The 17,626-nt window shown below is 43.6% G+C and overlaps 1 protein-coding gene across 1 annotated transcript; it reads right to left on the bottom strand.

The window, feature by feature from the left end:
• Positions 1-287: 287 nt before the first annotated feature.
• On the bottom strand, positions 288-5,628 carry LOC121403705 (NADH dehydrogenase [ubiquinone] 1 alpha subcomplex assembly factor 3-like). Its single transcript, XM_041591509.1, has 3 exons — positions 5,606-5,628; positions 4,270-4,516; positions 288-527 (listed from the first exon to the last, which is right to left on the bottom strand). The coding sequence occupies exons 1-3, from the start codon at positions 5,626-5,628 to the stop codon at positions 288-290; spliced, it is 510 nt and encodes a 169-aa protein (XP_041447443.1).
• Between the last annotated feature and the right edge of the window lie 11,998 nt (positions 5,629-17,626).

Raw genomic sequence — 17,626 nt, 5'->3', positions numbered from 1 at the left:
AATTCTGCTGGATCAGCACTATTTAATATCCATTTAACCAATGACTTTTTTAGCTTGTTAAGTAGTACAACTGGCAGCCCTGCAGATGTCAATCTGGAATCACAACTGCTGAGCGTTGTTAAGCAATATCTGGAGGTTTACTGCATGCCCTCTGCAAGGTAAACGTTGCATTTCCCTGCATTTACTGAATCGAAAGAGAAGTGATTGGGTTACCCATGCTGTATAAATGCAAGAAAATGAAATTACTCTTCTGCCTTTCCCTTTAAGCTTGAGGAGAGGTTCTAGTCCTAGCACAATGAGTCCTTGCTCCACAGGTATATACGTGCCTGTAAGGCTGACATTCCTGCTTGTCTCTTCATACACCCAGAACCACCAGCCAAGGCTTCCACAGGTACCAGTCCCTGTAACGAGCCCAGATTAGCTACTGCTACAAAGGATCCCTGGCAACAAAGCTGGGGAGGGATTAATGCAGCTGCTGCGATTCTTCTTACACTTACTAGGAAGTTAAAGGTTGCACAAGCGTTGGCCTGCAGGAGACATTAGATGATGATGATGATGATGGCAACAGATATCAGCCTGCGTGTGTTTATATTTATATGGTCTCCATTTCAAACTATGCAGACTCTGAGCATGAAACACTTGTATATTTTAGATTTAGAGGAACTGGACAGAATATATTAAAGGAATATGAAAGGGAACTACACTGGGGGGGGGGTGGCACTATGTTAAGTCCCCTCCCCCAGTGTATTAAATCATTAGTAGTTCTTTAAAAGACAAGGGCAATGCACGATTTTTCTCATTCTTCTGAGGTGGGTAACACAACATCTGTTGCAATGCTGTTCAGCCCATATCTCTTATTCCGCTTTAGGCCGAGGGTACAGATCACTTTTACTTTTATGGAACATACTGATGTGCTCGTTCTGTGGGTGCGGGAAGAAAAACATACCAGATATCAGGTGTACTTAAAGGATAAGTAAACCTCTAAAATAGGTGAATGTAAAATTGAGGAGGGTGCTATTCAAAGCACTTGTCATTTACGTTATTTATTTTGTTTTAATTCCAAGATATTGCTGTTAATATGAATGAATTTTGTTACAACAGCGTCATTTTCCCACCAGTCTGACCACCAAGTAGACAAGGAAGTTGTCAGGAGAAAGAAAGAGGCTGCTCTGATGTTTTCTGCTTAGGAAAGATGTGAGAAAGGTTTCTAATTGTTTTCCTAAGCAAAACAACATCAGAGCAGTCTCTGGGGCAAGTTCACTAAGCGCCGAACGCTAGCGTTTTCGTTACTGCGCAAATTCACTAACGAACGCTGGCGTAGTTTCGCTAGTGTTACTTCGCACCCTTATGCCTGGCGAAGTTTCGCTAGCGACGTAACTACGCAAATTCACTAACACGCGCAGTGTACTGAACGCTACCTTTTACGCTAGACTTCCTTCGCCACCTCAGACCAGGCGAAGCGCAATAGAGTAGATAGGGATTGCTTCAAAAAAAGTCAAAATTTTTTCTAAGTCCCAAAAAAGGCTGGCGTGTTTTCTACATTATGGGTGATAGGCTGAAAAAGATCGAAAAAATTTTTGGGGCTCCCCTCCTTCCCCCCTACATTTCCTGACTCATGGCAACTTACCTAGACAGTGGGCACATGTGTAGGGCAAAATAAAAATTTTATTTGATGTTTTGAAGCTTTTCTAGCCATTTGTAGTGCTGATACGTATTCCTCCATTGAAATTTGAATTTGGCGCCGTATGCAAATTAGCCTTCGCTAGCGTAACTTCGCTTCGCTTAGCGAATCAACGCTAGCGCAACTTCGCAACCTTATGCTACCCCTGAGCGCAACTTCGGATTATAGTGAATTTGCGAAGCGCTGGCGAAACTACGCCTGGCGAAGTGCGGCGAAGTTACGCCTGGCGCAACTACGAATCTTAGTGAATTTGCCCCTCTTTCTTTCTCCTTGACTACTTGGTGGTCAGACTGGTGACTGACCAGCAGGTGGCGCTTTTATAACAAAATTAATTCATATTAACAGCACATGTATTAGCGACGTGCAGGTTGGGATTTCCCCGACCCACACCCGCCTGCCACCCACTATAAAAGAAGCCCGACTTCCAGAGCCCGCCCCGCCGATGACGTCACACCCACGGGTATGGGGCCAGCCTGCACAGCACTAACATGTATCCCTTAATATTTTGAAAAAAAAAAAATAAATAATGAATCTACTTTGCAAAAGTGCTTAGAATAGCACCCTCATCAATTCTACATTCACTTATTTTAACGGTGTACTTCTCCTTTATGGGAAGAGGGCTGCAGGCAGGTCAGTAATGACATTACTACAAGTCCAAGAGCTAGCATTCAGCCTATCATTTATACCACCACTGCCATAGAGGGTAATTAGAGGTGGTATGGTCCATTTTGAAACATGTGGAAATCACCCAAAACTGTGTTCCGTGAGCCTTAATGTATGCACAATTATATTTGTACCATGCAGACTTGATATATTACTAAAATGTTAGGGTCACAATGTTAAACCTCTCTAAGCTTCGGAGCAAAACCAACTCCACAAATCTGTGCGTTTGGCCCTCTGTCCCACCATCTTGCATGTGAAACAACATGGGGGTTATTGGGCATATTTACAATTCATAAAATATATCAAACATGAACTACTACTGGCATGTGGCAAAGGATTGGGTCTTTTCATCATTTCATGAATGGTCCATTTTGACGCATGCGTTTTTGCGCAGTGCGTCGGATCGAACACAGAAAACTCTCATGTAGTCCTGCCCTAACAGAACAGTTGGAGGCTGGATAACAAAAGTATTGTGTAATCTGATCATGCTGCCAATTATTACCTATCCTGAGTGGGGACTGTGGAACAAAAACAGCTTGTTAGATACGGAGAGATAATTACTAACTGCATTTGTACACTATCACTTTATATGTAACTTCAAACCCTAAAGCTGGCCATAGACGCAAAAATTTGATCGTACGGATTTCCGTTTCATACTATTTTGTGGGCGTGTGGAGTGTCCCGAAATTTTTCGGGAGATGGCGATTGGTTGTTCAGTTGATCGGACAGGTTAAGGTGGCCATAAACGTAGAGATCCGCTCGGTTGGCGATCTCTCCCCGATATGCCCACTTTGAAGTGGGTGATTTCGGGCTTATGCGATCGTGGGCCCTAGGGCCCAATGATCGGATCATAATGCAATCAATACGGGCAGTTGGATCGCGGGACCACATTCATGTACAGATGCGGCCGCAATCCGACTGGATTGTTTAATCTCGATTTACGGCCAGATATTGAGCGGAAAGCCAGTCAGATGGCCCCACACATGGGCCAATAAGTTGCCAACTCGGTCTGTCTGCAGCTTTTATCGGTCCGTGTATGGGGGTCTTTAGAAAATTTCTGTTGGCTACCGATAATTTCTCTGCATGTATTGACAATATCAGTGGGAGGCTGTCACCAGCTTTGGTCGGACATAAGTTTTGTGCGATTGTTGTCAGGGGCAGAACATCGGCTGATCTGTTATTTTATACTTTATTTGATCAGAATGGTTAGGGGCAGGTCGGGAGATGGCACAAGCGATCGTTCGTCGGATATGAAGGTAAATGTGCAAATCTATGGCCAGCTTAACAGACTGCTTTCTCCCTAGTTCTGCACGGCCATATAGGGGCAGTGATCTAAGAAAGCATGCGCCCCCATCTGGAATTATCTTATTATTACATTTTTGTCACACTGAATCTATAGGCAAAATAAAATAGAACAAAAGGAGCCTGAGCAAACAAATTGTATTCCAAACTGGAGGTGAATTATTCACATTGTGTGTTTGAGTAAATGTATGTTGCGTCCAGCTAAAGATTCCCAGTTGGCTCGGCATACTATAGCCTTCTTTCTATAACCTCAATATAATCACCCCATTTCATGTACAGGTATGGGATCCGTTATCCGGAAACCTGCTATCCAGAAAGCTCCAAATTATGGAATGGCTGTCTCAATTATAATGAAATAATCCAACTTTTTTAAAAAAAATTATTTCCTTTTTCTGTGTAATAATAAAACAGTAGCTTGTACTTGATCCCAACTAAGATATAATTAATCCTTATTGGAAGCAAAACCAGCCTATTGGGTTTATTTAATGTTTACATGATTTTCTAGAAGACTTAAGGTATGAAGATCCAAATTACAGAAAGATCCGTTATCCAGAAATCCCCAGGTCTCTAGCATTTTGGATAACAGGTCCCATACCTGTACTTGATAATCAGTTGCACAGCACTAGTAGTTTGGTGGAACAGTCGATTACGCTGGGATGAGACAAATTAACACTCACATTCCATTGGAGAATGGCCTGCGGAATGACAGCACAGGGGCCCAGCACTCTGTCCCCATTAATAATAAACCCCTGTGAGCTGTAACTCTTAATAAACATGGTCCCTGAAGAATCTCTTTCGAGACGGGTAACAGTGGTTCTCTGATAGAACTCGTCGTCTGTTGGAGCGAGGCAGTGAGACCGACATGGCTGCCTGCAGGGAAAGTAGAGTCGGCAGTTTCAGTGCAATTACATGGCAAGAGTGGAGGGGGCAGGCCTGGACTGGCAATCTGGGGATTCAGGCAAATGCCAGAGGGGCTGCTGGAAGATGCCATAGACAATAACAAACAAGGGAAAGTTGTGCTCACCGCTAATTTTTAAACCATTAAGCCGGGGTGCAATGAGGGTGTGACCACAAAAGTCACACAGACAAATACAAGAGTCCTCTGCACTCAACCCATTATCAATATATTTAAGACAGAGACATTTTGTGCTACTGCTACTGAAAAATGCCTTACCCTTTAAACAACACAGGGATTGTTTGTCCATATATTGCAATATATTTAAGCTGGCCAACTACGTCAAAGTCATCCCATATCTGGCCAGTCCTACGCTTAATTTTCATCTGATTCATTAAGAATTCAATTGCTTCATTATACATTTTACAAAGGGACTAAGTTTTACCTGCAACTTACTTGCTGCTTTCAAAGTAAAACTCCCAAACTTGGCTGCCCTTTTATTAGACACCAGTGGGATCAGCTGACTATAGCTGGGAGGGGTGGGGGCTACAACATGGATCCAGGGCTGGATTTACATAGCGGGAGCCCCTAGGCCCACTGTCGTTCGTCGCCCCTATCCCCTCCCTTTTATTCGCTCAAATTTTCATCATTGGGGCCAGAGCAATGGGGATTGGTGCACTGGAAATTTAAAAAACTATCGTTTCTCCTTCTCATCCCCAGTGTTTCTAAACTAATGTGGGTGTGGTTGGGCTTCATGTCGCCCCCTAAAATCCTGCTGCCCTAGGCCCGGGCCTTGGTGGCCTCTCCACAAATCCGGGTCTGTCTACATGAGAAAGACACCGCCACAGACTGACACTCTCCTATTACACATGTCCTTGTACATTCAGCATGGCTGCCTGGGAGAGATGCTGATAGGGTTACCACCCGGTCGGTATTTTACCGGCCTAGCCGGTAAAACACCTGCCAAGGCCGGTATTACAAATTTACCGGCAATGCAGTTGCCGGTAATTTGTAATATCCTTTAAAAAAAGCCCTCGGCCTAACCCCATTTGCACAGAACTTACCTTTTTTGTAGTCTTCTTCGCATCGCCACTATGTTGCTCCGCCCCTTTTTGTGGCGCACTACGTAGCCCCGCCCCTTTTTGCGGCATGGCCCGCCTCCTTTTTGTACCTGCCCTTCACGGTCCGGTTATTTTTTTTATTAAAGGTGGCAACCCTAGATGCTGACCATAGAGACTAGCCCTCGCACTTACTCGTGCATCATTACACAGTGAGCGCCATCTTGTGGTTACCGGGTGTACCTGCATTATAAATAGGAATATAAAGGTTCCTTAATGAGGTGCTTGCCGCTCTAAGGGGTATATTTATGAAAGAGTGAAAATAGAGATCACCACAGTCATCTAGAGTGAAATTCCGCCACTCTCCATTCATTTTTATCAGATTTTTAAAAGAGTATTTATCAATGGGTGAAAGTGAAAGTTCATCCCTTGATAAATACGCCTTTCAAAATCCCATAGAAATGAATGTCGAGGGGCGGAATTTCACTCTAGAAGACTGTGGCGATCTCTAACTTCACTCTTTGATAAATATACCCCTTAAAGCAGGAAGTTTGTGTTGATGTAAGAAAAGCATTGCTTTAGTGCTATCAAAGAATTAAAAAAAAGGTATTGCTGTAATTAGTGGCTAACTGGACTCCATAGTCAAATGTCTGCCCCCAATTATTCCACAACTCAACTGTCTCACATCGAGGGTTGCCACCTTTTCATAGATTTTCTACCTGCCAGTGGTGGGTCTGTGACACAAAGGGGGCGTGGCCACATTGCGGCAATGGCCAGAAGGAGAAGAACAGTAAAGTTTCCAGCCCATTGGGGGTGGGCCAAGGGGTTTTGTTAAGGGTATTACAAATTTACACACAACTACATTGCTGGTAAATTTGTAATACCTGCCCCGCCTTGGCAGGTGTTTTACTGGCTAGGACAGTAAAATACCGGCTGGGTGGCAACCCTACACACATCTAGGGTTGCCACCTTTTCTGGAAAAAAATACTGGCCTTCCTATATATTTATCTTTTTTCCCTATAAATAACATTGGGATCAACCAGCCAGGTGGCAACCCTACTCACATCATCATCCATTTTTCACATATGTGTGAGGGGCTGAATAAATCCATCTGGGCAGAGTGTGCCACAGGGTTGATTCTTTGCTTCATGATGCCTGAGGTGGTTCCTGTGATGCCGCCAGGGTCTGACTGGAGCATTGGACCCCCACCGGGACTGCAACCCAAACGGCTCTCCGGGTCAGTAACGTAACTAGGGTGAGGCAGGCCCGGGTGCAGACCATGCAGCGCACACTCCCCTCCAGAAGCATTTTTTCTGGTGTTTTTTTGCTGGCGTGTGTGTGCTCACAGAGGGTACAGGCCCTGGTACAATTGCACCTCCTGCTCCCCCCGTAGTTCCGCCACTGCTCCTGGCAGTCACCGGGGGCCTACTCTGAACTTTTAAATTATGCCCGAACGTGCATGCATGAATAGCGTTGCATCACACACATGCATGAACAGTGGTGCGACGCTCACATGCTCAGCTCAGCATTATTAAGGTGAGCAGGTCTCAGCCGGCAGGGGCCCATGAGGGCCGGGCCCACCGGGTTTTTTCCTGGTGTCCCATCAGCCCAGTCCGACCCTGTATGCCGCCCCCTCGCTCACCAGCGCTTACCTTTTTTGTGCGCTCTGCACTAGAAGAGATGAATTTCCAGTTTAATGACCAAAAATTCTGCCCTTAAAGTTACCAGGAGAGGCTTTTTGCTGCCCCTGATAACTTGGGGGCTGGTGCCGCCTAAAGCAAATTTCTCAACTCCCTCATTACAGCAGCACCCCTAAGTGTGTGGATGGGTAAGCTTCTGCTCTCCAATTATTCCTCCACTCCACTGCCTCACACCATGGCATTTTTCAATCTGAGTGACTGAATCAATCCATCTGATTAGAGTGCGTGTGGCTGCCCAAGGTTGCACATAAAGAAAGTCTGTCTTCTTGTGGTTTGACAAGAACAAGTGCAGGTGAGGGTATTAAACATATTACTGAATGTCCTGCTGCTGCTGGTGTAGACAATATACATTGCCTGTGCCAAATCCAGACAGAAAGCCATAACGAGGGTCATTTAAATAAATGGGCAAAAAGGGGGCATTAGTTGAGGGCCCATGCTGTGTTTGTATTCACCTTCCCAAGAAGTCTCTCTCACTCGTCCTTGTTGCTATCCATTTTGCCTCAGCCTCAATAGTTCTAAAACAAAAAATATTCATACACAAGGTCAGATGAGTGATGATCTAACAGTGTACAAAACTAGAATAACTCAAATTTTAAGAGTTTATAGGCTTTTAAACTGTTTACAAACTCAAAAATATTGATTTAAAAAAAAAAATGGCTTGAATTTTGCCTTAGACAACTCCCATTAACCAGTGTTAAGATGCCGATTTTTTTACATTCGAGTTTTCAAGTTTTTTTTTTGCTTAATAAATACCAGACATTTGCGTTTTTGAAAATATAATTCGAATTTGTACGTTTTTGCACAAAAAAAATTGAATCGTATATAAATATGTTCCCTACCTCAGCAGCATTTAAATAGTTACAATTACTTTGTCGCCACTAATTATAGCCTATTTGTAGTGATAAGAATCTGCACAGTTTTGCAGCAAAAGACATTGAGTCTATTAATTATATATAACTGAGTCTATTAATTATATATAACCTTGGCAACTTGTACAATGGCTGAGAGAGGGGACAAGAGTGCCGACAACAGATGGTGAAATAAGGAAGGTGTCAATATGTACAATACACATGAATTCATATTTCATTACAATTTAAATTTGTAGTATCACTGAAAAACCGCAAACCCTCTGCCCCAGTTACAGAACACCAGTTCTATCAAGGAATGGGTCAGTAAATGAGTGGAAAGTACCTAGGATTACGCAAAACTTGGGTTTTTCAACGGTATCAGATAGTGTATCAGTATCATTTACAGAAAACCATTAATCTTCATTGAGATGTCAAGTTAACCACAGGCCCATCTACAGCAGATAAGAAAGGTGTTGTCTTCTCAGGCTGAACTTTTTTAAGCTTGTTGTTTTGGGGCGCTGGACAACTGGAGATTTAAAGGTTCCTCCTGCATGATTCCCAGCTTGGTAGGCGGCAAATTGCTCCAAATTGTCCTTCCATTTGCATCAATAGTATAATGTTCTCCCTAACAGCTCCTCGTTGAGGTTCCTCAAGGTTATAACCCCATCTAGGCTAGACCTTGTCCGGCAAGGAAACAGAGCACCGGGTACATTTGACCCTCTCTCCACAGGATGGGCTTCTGCTACATGAAAGGGTGAAGGAATGGTGTTGTGCAACTACTCCTTACTTATGCTGTGTGACTTAATAAAAGAATTGGACGCCAGAAGATTCTTGAACAAAACAAACAGCAACAGGCTTTATTCTCTTAAAGTGCAAATCTGGATTTTATCTTCACAATCCTTTGAGGTTTATCACATACATGTCAGGTAACATCACAGCACTTCAGAGCCAGCACTTTGTGACATCACCAAGGAGATATTGTACCACATGGATAGATGCACCTCAGGATCTCTGTACCAAGAGCTGGATCCCCACATGTTGGATCAGGGAAATCACTAAACCTAAATCCCTATTAGGCTGTGATCCCTGCACTACAGGCCAGTCTTGCCTGAGGAGAGAGCTACCTCCTTGCTATCCCTCCTAGTTGGAGCACAGGCTGCTCTTGCTCACTAGTTCTATTTGCCTCATTTTCATAGAAAGTGCTTTACAGAGAACAACCCTTTCCTGACTACTCCTCATTCATGTGGTTCCTGTATACCCAACTTCACCCTTCGGGCCTTCCTTTTACTAGGGCCTAAGCTCCAGTCTCCCAGTGCACCCGCTCCCTCCTGGAGTAGCAGGGGAAAGAGTTAGCTCCACCCTCTGGCCACCACTATACTGAAGTGTGACAGGAACTTGTCATCAGCCTTTGGACCAATGATACACTGTACACATTATGCTAATAAATAAAAGTAGATACACGGGCTTTCACCCAAAGAACAAGGAAGTGTAGGCATTTAAAGCCATAGGGGAGCATTAACCCTATAGGTCTCTACAGTTCCATCTTATGAATGTGGTTATTCTATCTGTATACTTCCGCCCTTGGTCAACTAATCAATAAATATTGCTTCCAATACCACCTCTGTGCTAATGACACCCACATTTATCTCTTCTCTCCAAATCTCAACCTAGTTTTCTTAAGGTTTCTTTTTGTTTGTCTGCCATTTATACTTGAATGTAGAGTTGCCACCTGTCCAGATTTAACACGGACAGCCGGTATTTGAAATTAGGAATTTGGAAATTGACATTTGGACATTGAAAATAATGGCATGGCGATCAGCCAATCGCCACATCATTAGTCCTGCCCCCAATTTCAACAGTCCCGCCCCTGATATCACATCACCGCCCCACCCCCTGTCCGTTTTCCGGTGCAAGAAAAGGTGGCAACCCTACTTGAATGTCCAGTGCAACCTAAAATATGATAGAAAAGAAATGGTGCTTTTTCTCCCTCCAACACCCACAATACAATTTGTTTTATTTTTTATAAAACTGAAAAACTCAAAAATGTGTGCTTATTTCAAAAAAGAAAATCCTCAAATTTAACGCAGTGGAATCACATTCTGCCCATCATTTTCAATAAATATGTAAAATTTCAAATTAATCTCAAAAAATCTAATTCAGTAGAAAAGCTGAATGAGGGAAGGTGGGCTGCATCTCCTGGTCATGGCTATTTCAATGATATTTCTGCCAGTGGTACAAATAGGCCTTACCTGTCGCAGCAACATGACACCTTCCTAAATGAGGATCCTTTTATTCTTCATTGAGAATTATGGAGACCCATTGGACAGTCATGGAACACATCGACATGCCATACACTGCCTGTTGTTCGGCCCTGTACATGGGCAGATAAACTGCAGATTCAGTCTTCAGGCCTACACATTTCTCTCCATTCTGGGAGCAAACTCCAGGGAGACATCACAAGGGCTCAAATCCCAATGTTTTTTGCACTTTACTCATAGCGCAGGGATCCCCAACATTTTTTACCTGTGAGTCACATTCAAATATAAAAAAGGTTGGAGAGCATAATAAAAAAAAAAATATAGTCTATGATTTGCTATTGGTTGCCCCTATTTGAGCTTGCAGGAGACTCTGTTTAGCAGTACACATGATTTTTATACAACCAAAACTTGCCTCCAAGCCAGGAATTCAAAATTAAGCACCTGCTTTAAAGCCACTGGGTGTAACATCCAAGGGGTTGGAGAGCAACATGTTGCTCATGAGCCATTGGTTGGGATCACTGTCCTAGAGTGTAGGTCTATGTACCCCAGAATGGAGGACAGAGTCCAACACTTCTCGCATGAATACCGTGCTGCTGGAGATTGACAGCACTGTATTCATGAGGGGTAGGCTGGAAGGTGTTTTCTGCCCAGTACTCTCCCCCCTAACTTGCATGTCATTTAGGTACAAAAGGAAGCACTGGTGGATGCAGCGAGCAAAGGAGCCAGAACACAGGGGGTAATGAGAGCCTGGCACCCACTAGCAATGCACTCTGCACCTCACACCAGTGTTCTATTCCAGTACTAAGGGCAGAGAGCAGGTATGTACCATACGCAAGTGTTCATTGGATTAGAGAGCAGGTATGTCCCATATACAAGAGTTTATTGGATTAACAGTAAAATAATTTGTGCTTCTTATTACATTAGCATTCAGGGCGTAAATAAGCTCTCTAATATTCCATTTCTCTCTCTTTTTTTATTGTGTTTTTTGCCCTTTCTCTCGCCAACTGTAATATCCAATCTTCTGCCCGTGGACCATATTTGTACCTGTATATCTGCTCATATGAAATATATTGGAAACACATCCAGTACCACCAGCAAACTGTTTTATTGTTAAAATAGATATTTTGGAACTATGGTTGAATGCCGTTCCTAGTTCAGAATGGACCTCAAGAGGGGTCTGAACTATAATGTATCAGCTTTTCTAATTACCTAAAACACTACAGAAATGTCCTTGTCAATCTTATGCCCTCTTCCCTGTGTGTACAGAACAAGATAAAATCATTAAACAAACCCTGACTGAATTCATGCACCATTTTGCATATACATGTTGCCCTATAACAACTGCAGTAATTGATCCCCAATAGCTATGCCTGATATTGAGCTCTGTATTTCTGGCAGTGAATGTGTTAAACAAGTCCTGAATCGTGTGCAGAAAGTACTCCTGGGAAACAGGGAACATTGGGTGTCAGTTACAAGGAACATCTGCGTTGCACCCTCCCACCCTCAACAATACACCAATAATCACACTTCACCTGGCTCGGGACATGGCTGCACGGCTGTCAGCTTATAACAGGGGACTGCAGGCAGCTTCTTTTTCCCTGAACACTTGCCTTTCACTCAGAGGGTGTAATTGAAGCCCTGCACTGTTCACCGGTATTTTATGTTTAATGGGCAGCCTTCTCATTGTAATTAAATATTCTTCGGGGCGGGCAGGTGCTTTTTTGATAGCATGCAGGCACAGTCCATACTATGGAATCTATCATTTCAATTAGTAGCACCTCTTATAGCTACAAGTTTAAGGATCCCACAGCAGGTTTGGGTCATGCCAGTGGGGCTGCTGGTCTGGGTCCCATAATGGGTGAAAAAAAGCGAAGTACCTCTTTTTTAGACAAGTCTACTAATCCTATTTTCTAAGTGTCACACGCCATAGAGTTCCAGTCCTAGTGTATCAAGTCACAATCAAAAGAAAGTCTTATTCTAATCAAGACCTTAGAGTCGGTGGAGATAAGTAGGACTAAGTAGTCAATGTTCAGTCAACATCAAGAAGCTATCTGAAATTGTGCTACATATTGGCTGAAGATTTCTTCAGAACATTGGTCTTAGAAGATATAGTTATCATGACCCACACTATTAAAGTGTGGCTGTGGGACTGGGTGTTATGTTTTGGGTAGCCGAGGATGAGGCTATTTGTATAAACACCACATTTCCCCCCTATAGTAGGAAAGCATTTGGACAACTACAATAAACAGCAGCATTAAACAGTATGCATTTAAAAACAATAATATGCATTATTCACATCACATAATCCTTGGTCCATGCAGGTAGTTTTCTGATTCTTTCAGTACACCTTATAGGTTCACTTTCCTCAGGCCTATTGCAGTTGACATCAGGAGTAGGAAAATGTCCTTCATCAAATGGAGCTTCTCCAAAGTCATATCTAACAGGAGCAAGACGACTTGCATTCCATATGCGTCCATCAGACAGTTCATATGTGTATGGTTCTCGCTGACGTCTCACTTCAAGTGGTGTAGTAAATTTAGATTGTCCTTGTTTCAGTATTCCTGGTTTCTTAATTCTGACTAAAGATCCAGGCTGAAAGTGTACTTCTCTTGCACCATGTTTTCTGTCAGTATAAGCCTTGCATTTGGCTTGTTGACGTTTCACAATGTCAGCAGTAGATGATTTTGTAGGCACAGTATTTTGTGGAAGTTTGATGTCTGCAACATGTAACTTAGTGCGCATCTGTCTGCCATGTAATAATTCAGCAGGAGATGATGATTAGGTTGTTGCATGGCACATTGCTCTGTAGTTATGTAGGAACTCTGTTGTAAATACTTTCCAAGATTTCCCAGTAAGATTTGCTGTCTGTAGTGCTTCTTTCAGACTTCTGTTGAATCACTCGATTTCTCCATTTGCTTGTGGGTAATACACTGAAGATTTGATATGCACAATATTCCTCTCTCTCAGAAAGGATTCAAACTCACATGAGACAAACTGTGGTCTGTTGTCTGATATTAACTCCTTTGGATTACCTTCTCTGCTGAAGACTGTAGACAGAAATGTTATTACTGTAACTGATGTTATATGAGAAACAAATGCAATTTCAGGTCATTTACTGTAATAGTCTATCAAGGTTATAGCAAATCTACAGTCTATAGGAGCATCTGTAAAAGGACCGACAATATCAATAGCAAGTTTTTCCCATGCTGAATCAGGAAATGGTACTGGTTTTACACCTGGTCTCAACTTAACTTTGTGTACAAAGTTCTTTGCACAGCCCAGTGAAGTGTTACTTTGTGGCAGGCACTGGTGCTGTAGTAATGAGACCATCAACTAATTGTAGGTTTAATGCAGCAAAGAGATCCCTTTCAAGTATAGCAGTTCCCTTATTCACAATGTAAAAGTCACATTTTGCAGTATTTGATTCAAATTGAACAGTCACTGGCAAGCAACCAAGCACAGGGTTTGGATCCTTTAAGTAACTGACCAGTTTCAGGGCCGGTGCAACAAGCGGATCTTTTGCAAAGTATTTCAAGAAAATATCCTTTGGTAGTATAGAAACAGCTATTGATAAGATACATAGAAGGGACTTAAAGATCCTCATGGGAGACTTAAATGCCAAAGTTGGGAAGGACAACACCGAAAAAGAACTAATCATGGGCAAACATGGAGTGGGGGAGAAAAATGAAAACGTAGAACTCTTCATGGACTTCTGCGCTTTCAACGAGCTTGTCATTGGAGGCACAGTCTACCCGCACAAGAGCATCCACAAGAAGACCTGGACCTCCCCTGATGGAAAGACAGAGAACCAGATCGACCATATCACCATTGGTCGAAAGTGGAGGAGGAGTCTACTAGACGTCAGGGTGAAGCGAGGGTGGATGCTGCGTCAGACCATCACCTAGTGCAGGCGACACTGAGGCTGAAGCTAAGGGCACACAGGGACCAGGCACAGAGGCCAGCATTCAAATACAATGTGCAGAGCCTGAAAGATGCAAATAAAGCTACAGAATACCAGTGCAGCTTGAAGAACCGCTTTGAGGCACTAGCAGAGTTGGAGAAAGAGATGGTGGAAGACCACTGGCTGGAGCTGAAGAAAGTCTGGAGGGATACCTGCCAAGAAGTCCTGGGGAAAAAGAACAGAAAGCACAAGGAATGGTTGTCACCGGGTACATGGGATCTTATGACTGAAAGAAAAGAACTCAAACAGAAGATGAATAATCGTCAAAATCATCAGGAAAAGATGGATCTCCAAGCACAGTATTGGGAGACAAATCGGATGGTGAAAAAGAGCTGTAGAGCGGATAAGAGTACATTCATCCATGACCTTACAGAGGAGGCAGAAACGGCAGCGGGGAAACAGGACATGAAGCGATTGTATGAGATCACCAGAACTCTCGCAGGCAAGAACACACAGCCATCATGTGCAACAAAGGACAAAGAAGGCCGCACCATTACCAACGAAGGCCAAGAACGAACGAGATGGGTCGAGCACTTTGCAGAAGTCCTCAACAGGCCACCTTTAGAGCAGCCTCCACTCATCCCACCAGCAGACAGCCTTTTGGACATCAACACCAACCCACCCAGTAGAGCCGAGATCATCACAGCAGTAAAAGAAATCAAGGCTGGGAAAGCAGCAGGTCCAGATGGTATCCCACCTGAAGCCCTAAAAGCGGACGTCATAACAACCACGAACATGCTATACCCACTGCTTCAGAAAGTCTGGAAGCAGGAAAGCGTGCCAAAAGAGTGGAGGGAAGGGCATCTGGTGAAACTTCCCAAGAAAGGCGACCTCTCCAACTGCAACAACTGGCGTGGCATCATGCTCCTATCTGTACCTAGCAAGGTACTCACACGAATCATGCTGCTGAGACTGAGGGAGGCTCTAGACAAACGACTGCGAGATGAGCAAGCAGGCTTCAGGCAGGACAAATCTTGCACAGACCACATTGCAACATTGCGCATCATCATAGAACAATCACTGGAATGGCAGTCTCCACTTTACACAATCTTTGTAGACTTTGAGAAGGCCTTTGATAGCGTAGATAGAGAGGTCGTCTGGAAACTTATGGCACATTATGGGCTACCACCAAAATTCATCTCCATTATCAAACAACTTTACAACAACTCCACATGCCAGGTTGTGCATAAAGGAAAAATGACAGAGCCTTTTGAAGTGCGGACGGGGGTGAGACAAGGCTGCATGTTGTCACCAACCATCTTCCTGTTGGTAGTAGACTGGATTATGAAGAGTTCTACACAAAATGCCAACACAGGAATCCACTGGTCCTTCACTAAAATCTTGGAGGACCTAGACTTTGCAGATGATGTCAGCCTCCTGTCGCACAGACAACAAGATGCACAGCAGAAACTCAAACGTCTATCAGAGGAAGCAGCAAAAACTGGCCTCAAGATCAACACTAACAAAACAGAAACCATGAGGATTAACAACCAGCAGCAAGATCAAATCCAGCTGCAAGGAGTTGACATTAAGGACGTGGACAAGTTTGTCTACCTGGGCAGCGTAGTAAGCAAGGATGGAGGAGCAGATGAGGAGATCAGGAGCCGTATCAACAAAGCCAGACATGCATTTAACACCTTACGTCCCATCTGGAACTTCACTGCCCTTTCACAACAAACCAAAATTCGTATTTTTAACACCAATGTGAAAGCAGTCTTGCTTTATGGTTCGTAAACCTGGAGACTGACCATGACAACCACAAGTAAGCTCCAAACCTTCATCAACCGCTGCCTACGACACATCCTACACATCAGATGGCCAGAGAAAACTTCCAACATCGGCCTATGGAAAAGATCAAAACAGATCTCCATTGACCGAGAAATCAGAAGAAGAAAGTGGGGCTGGATAGGCCACACCCTCAGAAAAAGTTCTGACAACATCACAAGGCAAACCCTTGAGTGGAACCCACAAGGGAAAAGAAAAGTTGGCCGGCCAAGACAGACATGGAGGAGGTGCATGGAGGCTGAAATGAAGGCAGCCGGATGGACATGGGCTCAGCTGAAGAAGACCGCTGCGAACCGAGTTCGTTGGAGGAGTGTCGTTGAGGCCCTATGCTCCCCGCTGGAGCAAACGGACTAAGAGAGTATAGAAACAGCTGAACCTGTATCAAGCATCAGGTTAATAGAGTGTCCCTTGTCAGCAGAAGCAGTACTGACACTGACAGTGCATATAAACTTGTCTGGAATAAATGTACCTGCTTTATCCACACTTAATACTGTGACATTGTAGTAGTGACTTCATGAACATCTTTAGCAGAACTACGGCAGATCTTAGCAAAATGTCCTACCTTTGTGCATCTGCGGTACTATAATGCCTTTGCAGGACATGTAACATGATTTGCAGTATGTTGTGTTGAACCAAAGCGGAAGCAGTATTTTTATTTGCATTTGCTGCACGGTTTTGCAGTGTAGGTGAATCCCTTTCCTTAGCACTGTATTTTGCCTGTGTGCATTATTAGGCCACAGTGTTGAATTCACAATCTGTACATTCCCAGCAGTTCCCTGACTGAGAGTTTTAGCCTCTGCTACTGCTGTTTCAATTTGGCTAGCAACTGTAATAGCCTTCGCAAGGGTTAAATCCTGCTCTAGGAGCAGTCTCTCTCTAATGCGAGGTGAGTTTGTTTTTTTCCACTATTTGGTCTCTTAGCATTTCATCTGTTAGATTCCCAAACTCACAGGTAACAACCAGCTCTCTCAAAGCTGCTACAAATTGTTCTGTGGATTCGCCATTATGTTGTCCGCGTTGGCGGAATTTATATCTTTCAGCAACCACATTTACTATTGGCATGAAAAAGTTCTTTATAGCAGTAAGAGCAATTTCATAAGTCTCATCAGGTGATGGTAATGTATAGAATATACGCTGTCCCTCTGCTCCCAGGCAGTGAATAAGTAAAGCACGCTTTCTTGCAGCAGAAATCTCCCCTTGGTCAGCAGCAATAATGTAATTTTCAAACATACAGATCCAAGCAGTAAATGGTATGGTAGGTTCACCAGGGTTTGGAAGAAAAGGTGCAGGCATCTGCAGAGGTAGAAGAGCCATCTTTGTCGCCATTTGTTATGTTTTGGGTAGCCGAGGATGAGTAGAGTATAACAGTGATTTATTAGCAGGTTCTCATGCAGGCATTACACAACAGTAAGCTTTCACTTTCACGCTACAAGGAAGTATGCACAGAATAAGTAAGTAACATCTACAGGCCATTT

This window comes from Xenopus laevis, chromosome 4S (genome assembly GCF_017654675.1).
Source record: "Xenopus laevis strain J_2021 chromosome 4S, Xenopus_laevis_v10.1, whole genome shotgun sequence".
Lineage (NCBI taxonomy): Eukaryota > Metazoa > Chordata > Amphibia > Anura > Pipidae > Xenopus > Xenopus laevis.
The sequence above is the reverse complement of the archived record's forward strand: the minus strand, read 5'-3'. Positions and strand labels throughout refer to the sequence as shown.

What these genes read in the sequence shown, in the direction of transcription:
- LOC121403705 (XM_041591509.1), bottom strand. Translation starts at nt 5,628, where the DNA reads ATGCGAAGAAGACTACAAAAAAG. An exon ending in CGAAGAAGACTACAAAAAAG is followed by an intron (nt 4,517 to 5,605) that starts GTAAGTTCTGTG and finishes CTTTCCCTGCAG; the next exon opens with GCAGCCATGTCGGTCTCACT. An exon ending in ACTGTTCCACCAAACTACTA is followed by an intron (nt 528 to 4,269) that starts GTGCTGTGCAAC and finishes TGTCTCCTGCAG; the next exon opens with GCCAACGCTTGTGCAACCTT.